At 47.2% G+C, this 12,093-nt stretch overlaps 1 protein-coding gene across 2 annotated transcripts in view; it reads left to right on the top strand.

The window, feature by feature from the left end:
• The window catches only part of Rtn1 (reticulon 1), a 252,876-nt gene that overhangs the window by 118,439 nt on the left and 122,344 nt on the right, over nucleotides 1-12,093 (top strand). For both annotated transcript variants that reach the window (XM_004837454.3, XM_087195207.1), the window contains exon 3: nucleotides 7,484-8,254. In XM_004837454.3, the coding sequence (XP_004837511.1) occupies nucleotides 7,484-8,254 (771 nt within the window). The remainder of the gene's footprint in view (nucleotides 1-7,483; nucleotides 8,255-12,093) is intronic.

Genomic DNA, 12,093 nt, shown 5'->3' with positions numbered 1-12,093 from the left:
ACTTGGCTGTGTTGTTTGGGAACTAAGAGGACAAAGGTCCAAAGAGCAAGGGAGAAGGGAACAGCTGAATTCTGTGACACAAAACATGGCTGGGGAGGTGGGCAGGGCCAGATCTCCCATGAAGAAGTTGGATCTTGTTCCAAATGCAGAGGAAACTGTTGAATGCTTTTGAGCTGGGTCACATCATCCATTCATCTATTCATTTAACAACATCTGTTGACCATTTACTCCACATCAGACATTCCTTCATTGCTAAGAACACATGGGGACAGACAGCAAAATCCCCGCCTCCATGGAACTTTCATTCCAGTTGGAAAGACATATCGCACACATAGATAAATAACTAGTGTGATATCAGGTGGTTACACCGGTCATGGAGAAGGAGAAAGCAGGGATCGGGCAGGAGTGAGGTGGCGGCAATGTTGAGGAGGAGAACTGAGCTGACTGGGGAGCCAGCTGGGTGAGTGAGGAAGAGGGGTCAGGTTTCCAGGCAGCCAGTGCAAAGGCCTGGAGCTGGGGACTTCCTGTGTGTATAAGGAACTGCTCCAAGGCCAGGGTGGCCAGAACAGGGGAGGGAAGGGTGGCAGGTTCAGATTAAGGTTTTAAAATGATCCCTCTGGATGCTGCAAGGAAAAAAGTCAGAAACAAATGTGGTATCGGAATGACATCATTGTTCACAGTTGGATAGTGGCATCTGCCACTTGGTAAAACAAATGTAGCATCATAATTATCAGCAACAACAAGCACATCACCCCCGAGGGGTGATTCTGACCTTCTCAGTTTTCCTTTTCTATTTGACGTTTTTAATTGATGACCAATACGTCTTTAGTCTTGAGTAGTCAATATCTTAGTTATAGATCCATAATGCTTTAAACAAAGTTAGGAAACTTCATTCATTCTGACAAATTTCCTGATTTCTCCTAGCATTTTAGTAAATGTTTAGTTCCCATTAAGAATGAAGGACAATGTCTCAAAGAGCTACTGAGTCATTTTTGCTTCATCATAAGGACAGATTGCTTGTGAGGACACCTTCACTTGCCTGAGATGGAACTCATGAGGCCCTTTTCTCCCCCACCCCAGACCTCTCTATCCTCCTGACGCTTGAATCAACAAAGCAACACCCTTGAGCTTTCTTTTCTGAATGCTCTAACTTACCAACTCTTAACTGGAGGAAGGATTACCAGATAAAATACAAATATTTTAATGGGATATACTTACATTAAAAATAAAACAAAAAACTCACTGTGTAGCCAAGATTCAAATTTAACTGGAGGCCTGGTCCTTTTATTTGCTCGATCCCTACCCCTCACTGGAGGTGACTAATAGAGTCACGTGCAGAGTCACAAAGTGCAAATGCCTGGATTCTGTACCGACCTACTTCAACTAAGTCAGAATTTCTGAGAGGAGCTCTGAGCCACACACCTGCTTAAGGACCACTGTTCTAAAACTTTGAGGTCATGCTCAAAGGAGCACCACAGCCACTGTGTCAGGTGCCAGGGCTATGGCAGTGAACAGTTCCACCTTGGCTGCTCTTTGCCTTCACGGCTCTTTCAGTCTGGGGTAGGGAGAGAGGGACAGTGAAGAGACAGGCGTTAATCAAATCATCACACAAACAAATGCAGAGCTGCCCGTGGGTTCCCAGTTGGGCAGAATGAGGGGGCATCAGCTGGTCTCCAGAAGGATGCAGCACCAGGCCAGCTGTCACCCATGGTGGACTGCCCTACTACATCTCCTCAGATCCAAACCTGAGGCTTCCTGCATGATCAAGTGGAAAGGTCTGTGCCCCAGAAAGGGAAGACACACCTGACATAAGCGCCATGCTTGAGGGCACATGGAGGGCCAGCGATGTGGACAGTGAAAGAATTTACCAAGAGTAGAATTGGTGCAAGGAAATGTGTTGGAGTAGACACTGTGAGAGACAGCAAGACAGTGGGGAGAGGGGACCGCACTATTAGAGTAGGGGCTGAGAGTCAGGGCAGCTGCATCCGTGGCTGTGAAGGGCAACCTCGCATTCAGTGTGCTTGTAGTCCTGGGAAAGTTTGTGTTTTAGCATCTTGGAATGTTGGTTGTCAGGTGTTTACCTGAGCCTAAAGTGTGAGAAATGTTCTCACATTGTCCTACTGCCTACAATGAAGAAGTGTATTCTAAGATTGAATTTTCTCCCCTTGTGCCATAAACCTGCTCATTTTTCTGACCTCCAAGCTTCTAGCTGTTGAATCCTGTTCACTGTACTGGCTGAAGTTCACCGTCTCTGCATGATCTTTGACATACATCAGTCTCTCGTTCATCTCATGAAATAGGTCCTGTGTGTGAAATTTCTTTCTTTAGTGTCTTTCTTTCTCATCCTATGGTCACCAAAACGCATTCTGTCATTATAATTTCTCTCCTCAGCTATTGCAGTGGCTTCTTAATGGGTGTCCCATCTCTGCTGCTTTCTCATCTGTGTATTCTAACTGTCCCAGGACCCACCATGCTTGTCTCATAAAGTTCTGGCTTCTACAATAATCTCCAAGGCCTTCAAGGACCAGGGACCCGCTCACCATTTCAGTCACACTCCTCAAGATCCTGTCCACAACTCTGCAGTGACCCTGCTGACACAGCCGTTCTTTGAACATGGCCCTGTCTTTTCCACTTCTGTTTCTTTGATTGGGGAGCTCCCTCTTCGTGGGGAATGGCCGCCTTTCAAGTCTCCATTTATTTTAAGACCAATTCAAATGAAAGTTCCTCAGTTACCTCCGCTAAGCTACCCTGGAACTGTGTACCACTTGGTCTATTTTGTCCTGTTTTCTTCTTATTCTCTAGGACAGAGAAAGTTGTCAGTCATCAGCACGGTGGTGGTAATTGAGACTAGTGGTGGTGGGAGTAGAGAAATCACTCTGGATGGAGGGAGTGAGGAGAGAGCCCAGGCAGAGCTCCGGGGAGGCCAACGTTTAGTGCCTGGAAAGAGTGGTGCATGGCTTACAAGGTGGCTGAGTGGGCTGGGTGGGGTGTACTTCATGGCTACAATCCCAGCATTCCCAAGGTTGAGGATGGAGGATCACGAGTTTGTAGCTAGCCAGAGCTACACAGATAGTAAGTTCAAGGCTAATCTGGACCACGTAGCAAGGCACTACTTCAAAACACAAAACAAAACAAAACAAAAGAAAAACGCCAAAGAAAAACATGTTAAGGTGGCTGAGATCAGAGAGTTAGGAGGAAAATCTGAAGAGGAGAGGAATGACAGTGTTGCAGATGCTGGAGGAGGAAGGATAAGATGTCACATATGGCAGCTGAGAAGTCACAGAGGATGAGAACTCAGAGGTGACCTAGAGATCACCAGTGAACTGAGACAGCAGTTAAGGCAGAATCCAGATCGATATAGTATATTCATTCAGATTCAGATAAATCCTCAAATCTTGGTGGCTTAACATAAATAAAATCGCTTCTCACAAATGGTATAATGTAGGTTGGGCAGTTCCATAAGTGCAGGTTCAGAGTGAAGCCTTCTTCCATTTTTTCTTTTATTTTTTACAATGCTTATTGAGATATAATCCACAAACCCTGTAACTGACACATTACAAGAATTTGTTTCAATGGTTTTTAGCATGTTCACAAAGTTGTGATGTCACCACCTTAAACTTACAGAATTTTCACTACCTCTAAAGAAACCCTTTGGGGTTTCTTGACCTCTTTTGGCCACCCTGAGTCTCCCCATTTCCCACAGCCATTAATCTAGTTTTTTGTCTATGTGGATTTGTTTATTCTAGACACTTCATGGAAGTGGAATCATATGGTGATTTGTGGCTGGCTTATTTCATTTAAAACACTGTTTTCAAGGTTTAGTCATGCTTTATCATTTTGTGTACTTCATTCCTTTTTATGGCCAAATAATATTCCACTGTAAAGGATATACCACATTTTTCACATTTTTTGTACCCATTCATTGGTTGAGGGACATTGGGTTGTTTCCACTTTGGAAAGCTATAGTGAGGAATGGTATTATAAACATTCATGTACAAGTTTTGGTGTAGACATATGCTTTCATTTCTCTTGGATAGATACCTAAGAATGAGACACTTGGGACATACGGAACTCTGTGTTTAAATGTGTGAGGAACTGCCAGATATTTTTTTCCAAAATGATTATGCCACTTTTCATTCCTGTGTATGGAGGTTTTGATTTCTCCACATTCCTTTTAACATTTGTCATTATCTGACTTTTTGAGTATAGCCATCAAAGCGAATATGAAGCAGTATTTTATTCTGGCTTGAATTTGCATTTCTCTGGTGACTAATGATGCTGAGTATATTTTCATGTTCCTTTTGTCCATTTGTACATCTTCACTGGAGAACTACCTATTCAAGTCCTTTGTTCAATTTTTAACTGGGTTGTCTTTTTGTAATTTTGGGGTATTTTTATTAGATACAATCCCTTTCTCTGAAATGAGATTTGCAGCTTTTTTCCCCAATCCTGTGGATGCTGCTTTAATTTTCTTGATTCCATCCTGTGACGAACAAAATTGGTTAACTTCACATGCATGCTAGGCAAGCTCTGTACCACTGAGCTATAGCCTCAGTTCTCAAAAACGCTTAATTTTTATGAAGGTAAGTTTATCAGTTTCTCTTTTGTTGTTTGCTTTTGGTGCCACACCTAAGAACACATTGTGTAATTCAAGGTCATGAAGATTTTTTTTTTTTTTTTTTGGTGCCAGGATCCAACTTGGGTCCTTGTGCCAAGCAGGGAAACCACTGAGTTAAATCCCCAGCCCTCAAGGTCATGAAAATTTAGTTCTACGTTTTTGTTTGAAGTTGTTAGGTCTTACTGATGTCATGGATCCAACTGAACTATGGTTTTGAATATGATGTGGGCAGAGGCGTAGCTTCCTGCTTCTGCATGTGATTATCCAGTTCACTTTTCTTCTCCTTCTCTTTCTCCAAACTATAACTGGTCCCATGTCAGACCCCTCTTTCTTTTAAAACAGGGGAGGCATGATATAGTGAAGAGCACGTGGAACAGAAATGCATGAGTTTAAGTTCAAGCCACACTATTTCTAGCCATGTGGGCAGGTAGTTCAAGGCCTGGGCAGAAAGCCAGTGATACATGCAAAGGTTGTAACCGAAGAATTTAAGGACTTTATTTGCAGATGTGTAAAGATGGCTTAAAGAAGCAGCAAATGATGGTGAAGACCACATCAGAGAACCATTAACACCCCTAGACCTAAAGGAAGAAGGGCAGGGAGGGGAAAGCATTGCTAAACCTGCCAAGCGCAGGAGCTTTGGAAGCAGCAGTGGCCGTAAACATCTCCCGCCTATCTTTCGGTGTTTCCAGTTGGCTGGAAACAGCCAGAAACCAGGGGGGAAGGGATCCCAGGACACCTTTTACAGAGGAGATAAGCCTCTCAGAACACAGAACAGGGCACAGAAAGATGAGACTGAATCCACAGTGGCGGCAAGAGGGAAAACTATGACCCTACAGACAGACTCACCTGACCTACTGCCACTACAGTCTAAGCTCCACATGCAAAGGGTCTGTCACCCAGCAGACACAGATGCCGCTGTGACCTGCTGCCACTTCTAGTGCTCAGGAGGTCCAGAGCATTCCTTAGTGGATGCTGGCTCTATTCCCGTCCTCCCTGCAGTAGCCCACCCTTCAGAAGAAAGCTGATGTAACTTAGTTATTCTGTTTAAGATCATAGCAAAGAACCATGAGCATGGCTTATTAAGGAGCTAAAAATGAATTTGTGACAGGTAATGAAGTAGTTGTTGTCGTAAGTCACTGCAAAATAGATCACATCATTTCTCAAACCCTCCTAAGAACTTCTCTTTTTGTTCAGAATAGAAGCCTCCTGAGGCCTGATGCTGCCTTGTCTCTGACCTCTTCTCCCACTCTCCCTCTTTGGCTCCTCCCCCCAGTCACAATTGCCTCCTGTCCACATCTAGAAATCAGGGCCTTCCCACCTCCAGACCTGTGGCTAGCCGCTCCCTCCGCCTGGAGAGCTTCCCATCTGCATAGCTTCCTGATCACTCTCTTGCCTCGTTCACGTGCTGACCACAGGGTCTCCTCTTCATGAATCCATTTGACTCATCCCGCCCTGTCCAAATGTTCCCTTTTCCCTTACCCAACTCTGCTTTTCCGCATAGCCTCACCATCTCCTAACACACTGTACATTTTCCTTATTTATTGTTTATGTTGTTGATGTGTTGTGTTCCCACCACCAGAATACAAGCAGGGACCTTGTTGTCCGTCTCACTCACTAATATATCCCAAGTTCATAGAAGAGGGCCTAACACACGGAAGACTCACAATAATAGATGAATGATATGTGGTTAGCATCACTTTATAGAATATTAGAAACATGTAAAATGTTTTATGCATTGGATTCGCTGTTCTCTCACAAATCTATGGCAACAAGTGACCTAGGCATGTATAATCGATTCCTCTCAGCTCCCTAGATCCCCTCAGTGACTTTAACACTTTGGAGAAAACTTTGGGAACCAGTTCTTCTCATGCATGAGAGACCAGAGAACACTGTGGAAATATTCTGAAATAAGGCTCTGCTCTATGGCAAGGCAAAAATTAAGCTCCTGAACACTGTTGTCATGGTGATCCCAGGTCTATTCATCCAAGGGAGAGAAAGCTCAGCAAGATTGCCGGTGTACCCTTCAGGCCATCTGGATAAACACCAGGCACAGGCAGGCACTCACCCAAGGGACTGGAGGTGACTCCTGGGTTCTGCTCTTCTTAAGGGTGTGTGTGTGTGTGTGTGTGTGTGTGTGTGTGTGTGTGTGGAGAGATGAAGAGTGGCAGTGGGCGCCTGTCAGAAGCCCTGTGGGATGGTGCATTGGGGCCATCTGTACAGCCTGTTGGTGGAACAGGAAAAAGCTATCTCTTACATTGCCCCCCCCCCCAGGTGTACTTTCTACTTAAAAAGAGCAATAATAGAGATTCTTAGCGGAAATGTAAAGCTCCAAAGTCAAGATGCAACCAAGGCTCCAAATTACTTTTGTCCTACAAAAGAAGAAAACATGAACACTAAGTAAGTAACGGTTGACTCTTAGATTTGTTGATACCAGTGGACCCAGTTGGAGATATATACACCAGATGATCTGATGAAATCTATGAAGTTGAAAAGCTCCCCCGAGGGAATGAATCAGAAATTAAAACAGTGACTTCTAAAATCTTGGCTGCACTAAAACAGGAAAACCAGCTGGGGTTCTGTTGCTAAGAAATTGCTGGGTCATTTTTTAAAAAATAGCTAGATTAAGACGGATAGGCATGCAAAGCAGCTATTAATTGGGCCACAGCAGTAATTAGCCTTCGAGTTCAGGTGGCCTGTCTTTCCAACATAGGCCTCGAAACAGACTCTTTTTGTGCTAATGACAGTTGTGTTTGTCAAGCAACAGCAAAACATCTCCCTAATGGAATTCTGTTTTATTTCTTCTGTCTTTGTCCATCTGTCTGTCCGTGTGCGCCTCTGGCTCTCCTTCCTTCTGTGGGACGACAGAACCATCTGCTGCCGAGTCCCAGGGGAAGGGCGGCATCTCCGAGGACGAGCTCATCACTGCCATCAAGGAAGCAAAGGGCTTGTCCTACGAGACGGCGGAGGGCCCGCGGCCGGTGTGCCAGGCGGCCAGCAGCCCCGAGGCCCGGGCCAGGTCGGGGCCGCCCGCCGTCCCCAGCCCCCTGGAGCACGAGGCGAGCAGCGCCGAGTCGGGGGACTCGGAGATCGAGCTGGTGTCGGAGGACCCGCTGGCCGGCGAGGAGGCGCTGCCCGCGGGGTACGCGAGCTTCGGGCCGGTGGGCGGCCCCCCCCCGTCGCCCGCCTCGCCGTCCGCGCCCGCGTCGGCGCAGTACAGCATCCTGCGCGAGGAGCGCGAGGCCGAGCTGGACAGCGAGCTCATCCTCGAGTCGTGCGACGCCTCCTCGGCCTCGGAGGAGAGCCCCAAGCGCGAGCAGGACTCGCCCCCCGTCCGGCCAGGGGCCCCGGGCCTGGTCCCTGTCCGCGAGGAGCCTCGCACCCGGGCCGAGCCGGCCGCCCCCAGCCCGCGGGGCCTGGCGGAGGAGCGGGGCCCGGCGGAGGAGCGGGGCCCCTTCCGGTTCCCCGCGGGGGCGCCCCCAGCCCGGCTCCAGCCGCCCCCCGGAGACGGAGACGGAGCCCCTGCGCCCGCGGCCCCCGAGACCACGAGCTCCGGCCTCAGCGCGGCGGCCAGCGCGGGCCCCGGAATGCGGGGTCCTGGCACCGCGCCCCCTCTGCCGCTCCTCAATAAGCAGAAAGGTAAAGTGGCAGCGTTCCCGACTGAAGCGGGGTCGCCTGCTTAGCATTCCCCCTCTGGGTGCTCTGGGGTGGTGGCAGAAGGCCTCTGAGCCTCTGGCTCAGCCCTGCGGCTGTCACCGAGCTGGTCCCACGAGCACCCCAGGGAAGACCGGTTCGTGGGCACTCCTGAGGTTCTGGAATGGAGGGAGTGCGCCCTTCTTGTTATTCCCAGGCTGAGCTTCCTCCCTTGGAAAGGGATGCTTTCCTGGGGATCTCCTGGTTCCGGTTTCGGTTGCCCACCTCCTCAGTGAGAGGCAGCAGCCATGTCCCTCCAAGCTGAAACCCACCGTTAGCGTTTGGCCAGCAAGGGGAGGCCTTCCTTAAATGAGCCAGGTGGAACTCAGCTCCATTCTTTCTGTTACCTAAGAAGCAAGTTATTTGAATCTCGATTAGGAAGGATCCTTGTGTCTTAGGTGGTCTGGAAAGACAGGTACCCAAGTTTCTGTTTGTACTGTACCTCAGCAAGCTATAAGGTGAAATTAATTTTTAAAGTCACTTATAACTTAGCATGATTTTAACCTGGTCAGTATAACCTCCCTATGAGAAAAAATGAGATGAAGTCTCCAAATGAAGAGTGTGAAAGTCAGTATTTAGCTTCCAGACCCTGGATACATCCAGGAGGCTGTCCAGCCCCAGTGATCCTCCACACACGACTGCAGTTAGATCGCAGAATTCAGGAAAGGACTCAGAGTCATGAACAAAAGAGGATCTGCTTACTCTGTTTTTGCTAAAGGACCACTTTGGGGGAAGACAGAGAACTGAGTAGAGGACAACCAGAAAGAACTTTAAAACAGATCCTAAATGTGCTTCACTCCAGGGCCCTTCCCACCCTTCTAAATGACCGTGTGTTTCTTTAAAAGGATTTCCCCTTGGGGAGCTAAATGATTCCTAGGGTACAACCACTCTCCTGTGACTCTGCGAACTTCTGTGATGCTAGTGGCAAATGGAGTGCTTCATAAAAACAAAGGGCATAATCTTTCTCATTATAGATTGGAAGCTAGGGTCTGAATTCTTTAAAATTAGCACATGGTGTGTGAAGGGTTACCCAGAGGAATGACACTAGAAAGGTAATTCTGCTGTATGGTTACTGGCAGCTTAGACACATGGCACAATGTGGGGGCTGATGTAATTGACTTTTGATTTCCCAAATAACTCCTGAAGAGTTTGAAATATACTGTGTGTGTATGTGATAGGGAGAGTATTTGAAGACAAACTTAATGGTGTGATGTGTGTTTGTTAAGTGAATATTAAAACTAATCTAAATTCTTTTGCCATGGGTGCTGACAAGGAAGAAGCCTGCATCCTGCAGGGACATAGCATTAATACAAATGACCCCTGGTCCCCGGGGGGCTGCAGCAGTTGGGCATCTCCAATGCATCCCTTCATGTTCCTGAAATAATCACTGTGTGCAGAGTGCTGTTCAAACAGGTTTATTCTCACAAGTAAGTAAGTCTGAGGGCTGAGAGCGAAGGGAACATTGCAGGCTGATTCCCTTCCCTGAGAGACAAGTACAGCAGCTGGAACTGACAGACCGGGTGTCTGATGAAGAGCTAAAGGAATGCAACTCTGCAACTGTGAACGCAAAGGCTTCAGAACATCTTTTGTGACCAATTTGGGGTCATTCAGATCCGTGAACAAGCTGCCCCATATGGCTCGAACCCTCTGCTGCCAAGTTTAGAAGGTAGAGGAGACAGTGGCAGTCTTCAGAAGATGAAGGCACGCCAGGGTGAGTGACTCCTGCTCTCCCCTGCCCCGAGGGGTCCTTTGAAACCCAATTCCCCACTCAATCTCCCCAGTCAGCCGCACTGTGTGGAGAGACTCTCAAAGGCCATTCTGGGGCAGCCAGGCACCGCAGGCCCTGTGCAGATGACTCAGAGCCGCCTGCAGGTTGTCTGAGCTCTGAGGTTCCTCCTGGTCTCACCTGCACCATCTCCTCAGATGTGAAGGGATTGTGCTGCCTGACCTCCCCTGTGCTGCCCTTAATCACTGCCACTGAACAATAGGTGTGTGCTCCCGGCCAGGTGTGACTGCCCTCAGCAGGGAGGTTAAGCCAGCTTTGGGGTTTCCTGCTCTTGGTATAAATAAATTCAAGCTGCTGCATTCACAAATATGCTGGCTCGTCGTAATACTCTTTGAAGCTATCATGCTATGCTGGGCAACATTTCACAAGGGGCTAGAAATATTTTCCATGGATTTGGGGATATCGATGGCATCATGGTAGGCACCAACAAGGAGCCCAAGGCTGATTGGTGCATGTGCCCTAACAGTCTATTTTGAGAGCTTTCTCACCTTTCAGAGACCTCTGTTGTTGAATTAGACAGAATGCTCTAACCTCTAACATCCTGCTGCCGCATACTTCTGGTCTCCCACATCTTCTAGAACAACCTGTCAGGACCATCAGAGTTGGAAGGGATAGATACATTGTCAGTGCTACAAGGTTAGCTCTAACCCTTAGAAGATCTGAGGAAAAAGCCAATAAAAAATTCTCAATAGGTTCCGGGGATTTAGCTCAGTGGTTCCGTCGCCTGGCTTGCAAGCACAAGGTCCCGAGTTCGATCCCCAGTACCAAAAAAAAAAAATCTCAATGAAACCCTAATACCAAATCTATTTGATTGTAAGCTCTTTTTAAAATTAGGGTGCACTTCTGAATTCCAGGAGGAACTTTAGGAAACAGTGTCCTTTTGGTCCTCACATCCAGTCCCTGCATTCTGATTACATCATCATGCAAACGTGTGATGCTCAGACCAGCTCGATGAACGTCAGGTGAGAGCCTGGTAGAAATGGGGAATCTCAAGTTCCACTGAAGACCCGCAGAAGCGGAATCTGTATTTAACAGGATCCTCTGCTGATTGCTGTACTCTTGGAAGCTTGAGAAGAAGTGTTTTAGGGTATGGTTAGCTGCCCCATTCCTTCCTAAAGCCATTCTAGTAGAAGTCACCAGTGACGACCTGCGTGCCAAACACATGACCTCTTTGCATCTCATCTTTTCTGTCCTCTCTGTTAGCTTAGCTCTCCGGTAATTTAATGTCACACTGCTGAGTCAATCTTGCAAACATCAGTAATAAAGCAGTGTATGTTCATGATAATACGTTTAAGCTGTAAAAATTAGTGTAAACTACAAAGTTAAAATTCCCCTGTCTTCTGTTCTTAATTCTCAGAGATACCACAGACTTTTGTTTTCTCATTGTGGTCCTATTCCTTCTTGGAGATTTTCTTTAAGTAATCAGGCATATGTAAACTTGTATTTCACAAGTGGTGTCATGTTGAACACACTGTTAGGTCACATTTCATTTAACGGTAAAATCGGGCACAGATCAGCATGCATGGAGATCATTCGCTCCTCAGAACTTTTTCTTCCCTTATTGAGCTGATGGTTCCCCTTCCTGGCTGTCTTCTTGGTCTCTCGCCTCTTTTCCGGTCTCTCCTGCTGTGTCCTTTCCAGTTCCTCTGGCTTGCTCTGGAGTTCTTCCCTCGTCTATCCTCGACCCTCGTCTCCTTGCTCTCAGGGCTGTCTCACTCCAGGCTTGCAGCCTCTTCCTTAAGTGTGGCACCTTCCAAATCATTCACTCTGGAGAGCTCCTCTCATCAGCGCCTCAAAGCCATCGCCCCGCTGCTTGATAGATGTCCCGTAGACCTCCCCAGTTCAAGATATCCGTGTCATTTGTCAAAACCTGCTCCTTTCTATCCTGCTCGAATGAGTGATATCATTGGAGTAGCACTCAAATCTCCATAACTGTAGCCCTCAGAATCAAAACACCATTTTAGGAGGGTAATCTGCTCATTCCTGTTATAGTCCTAAA

The sequence above is a fragment of the Heterocephalus glaber genome, unplaced genomic scaffold (assembly GCF_053883595.1).
Source record: "Heterocephalus glaber isolate CG9 unplaced genomic scaffold, H.glaber_assembly_v1.0 deba00001608, whole genome shotgun sequence".
NCBI classification, from domain to species: Eukaryota; Metazoa; Chordata; class Mammalia; order Rodentia; family Bathyergidae; genus Heterocephalus; species Heterocephalus glaber.
The sequence above is the reverse complement of the archived record's forward strand: the minus strand, read 5'-3'. Positions and strand labels throughout refer to the sequence as shown.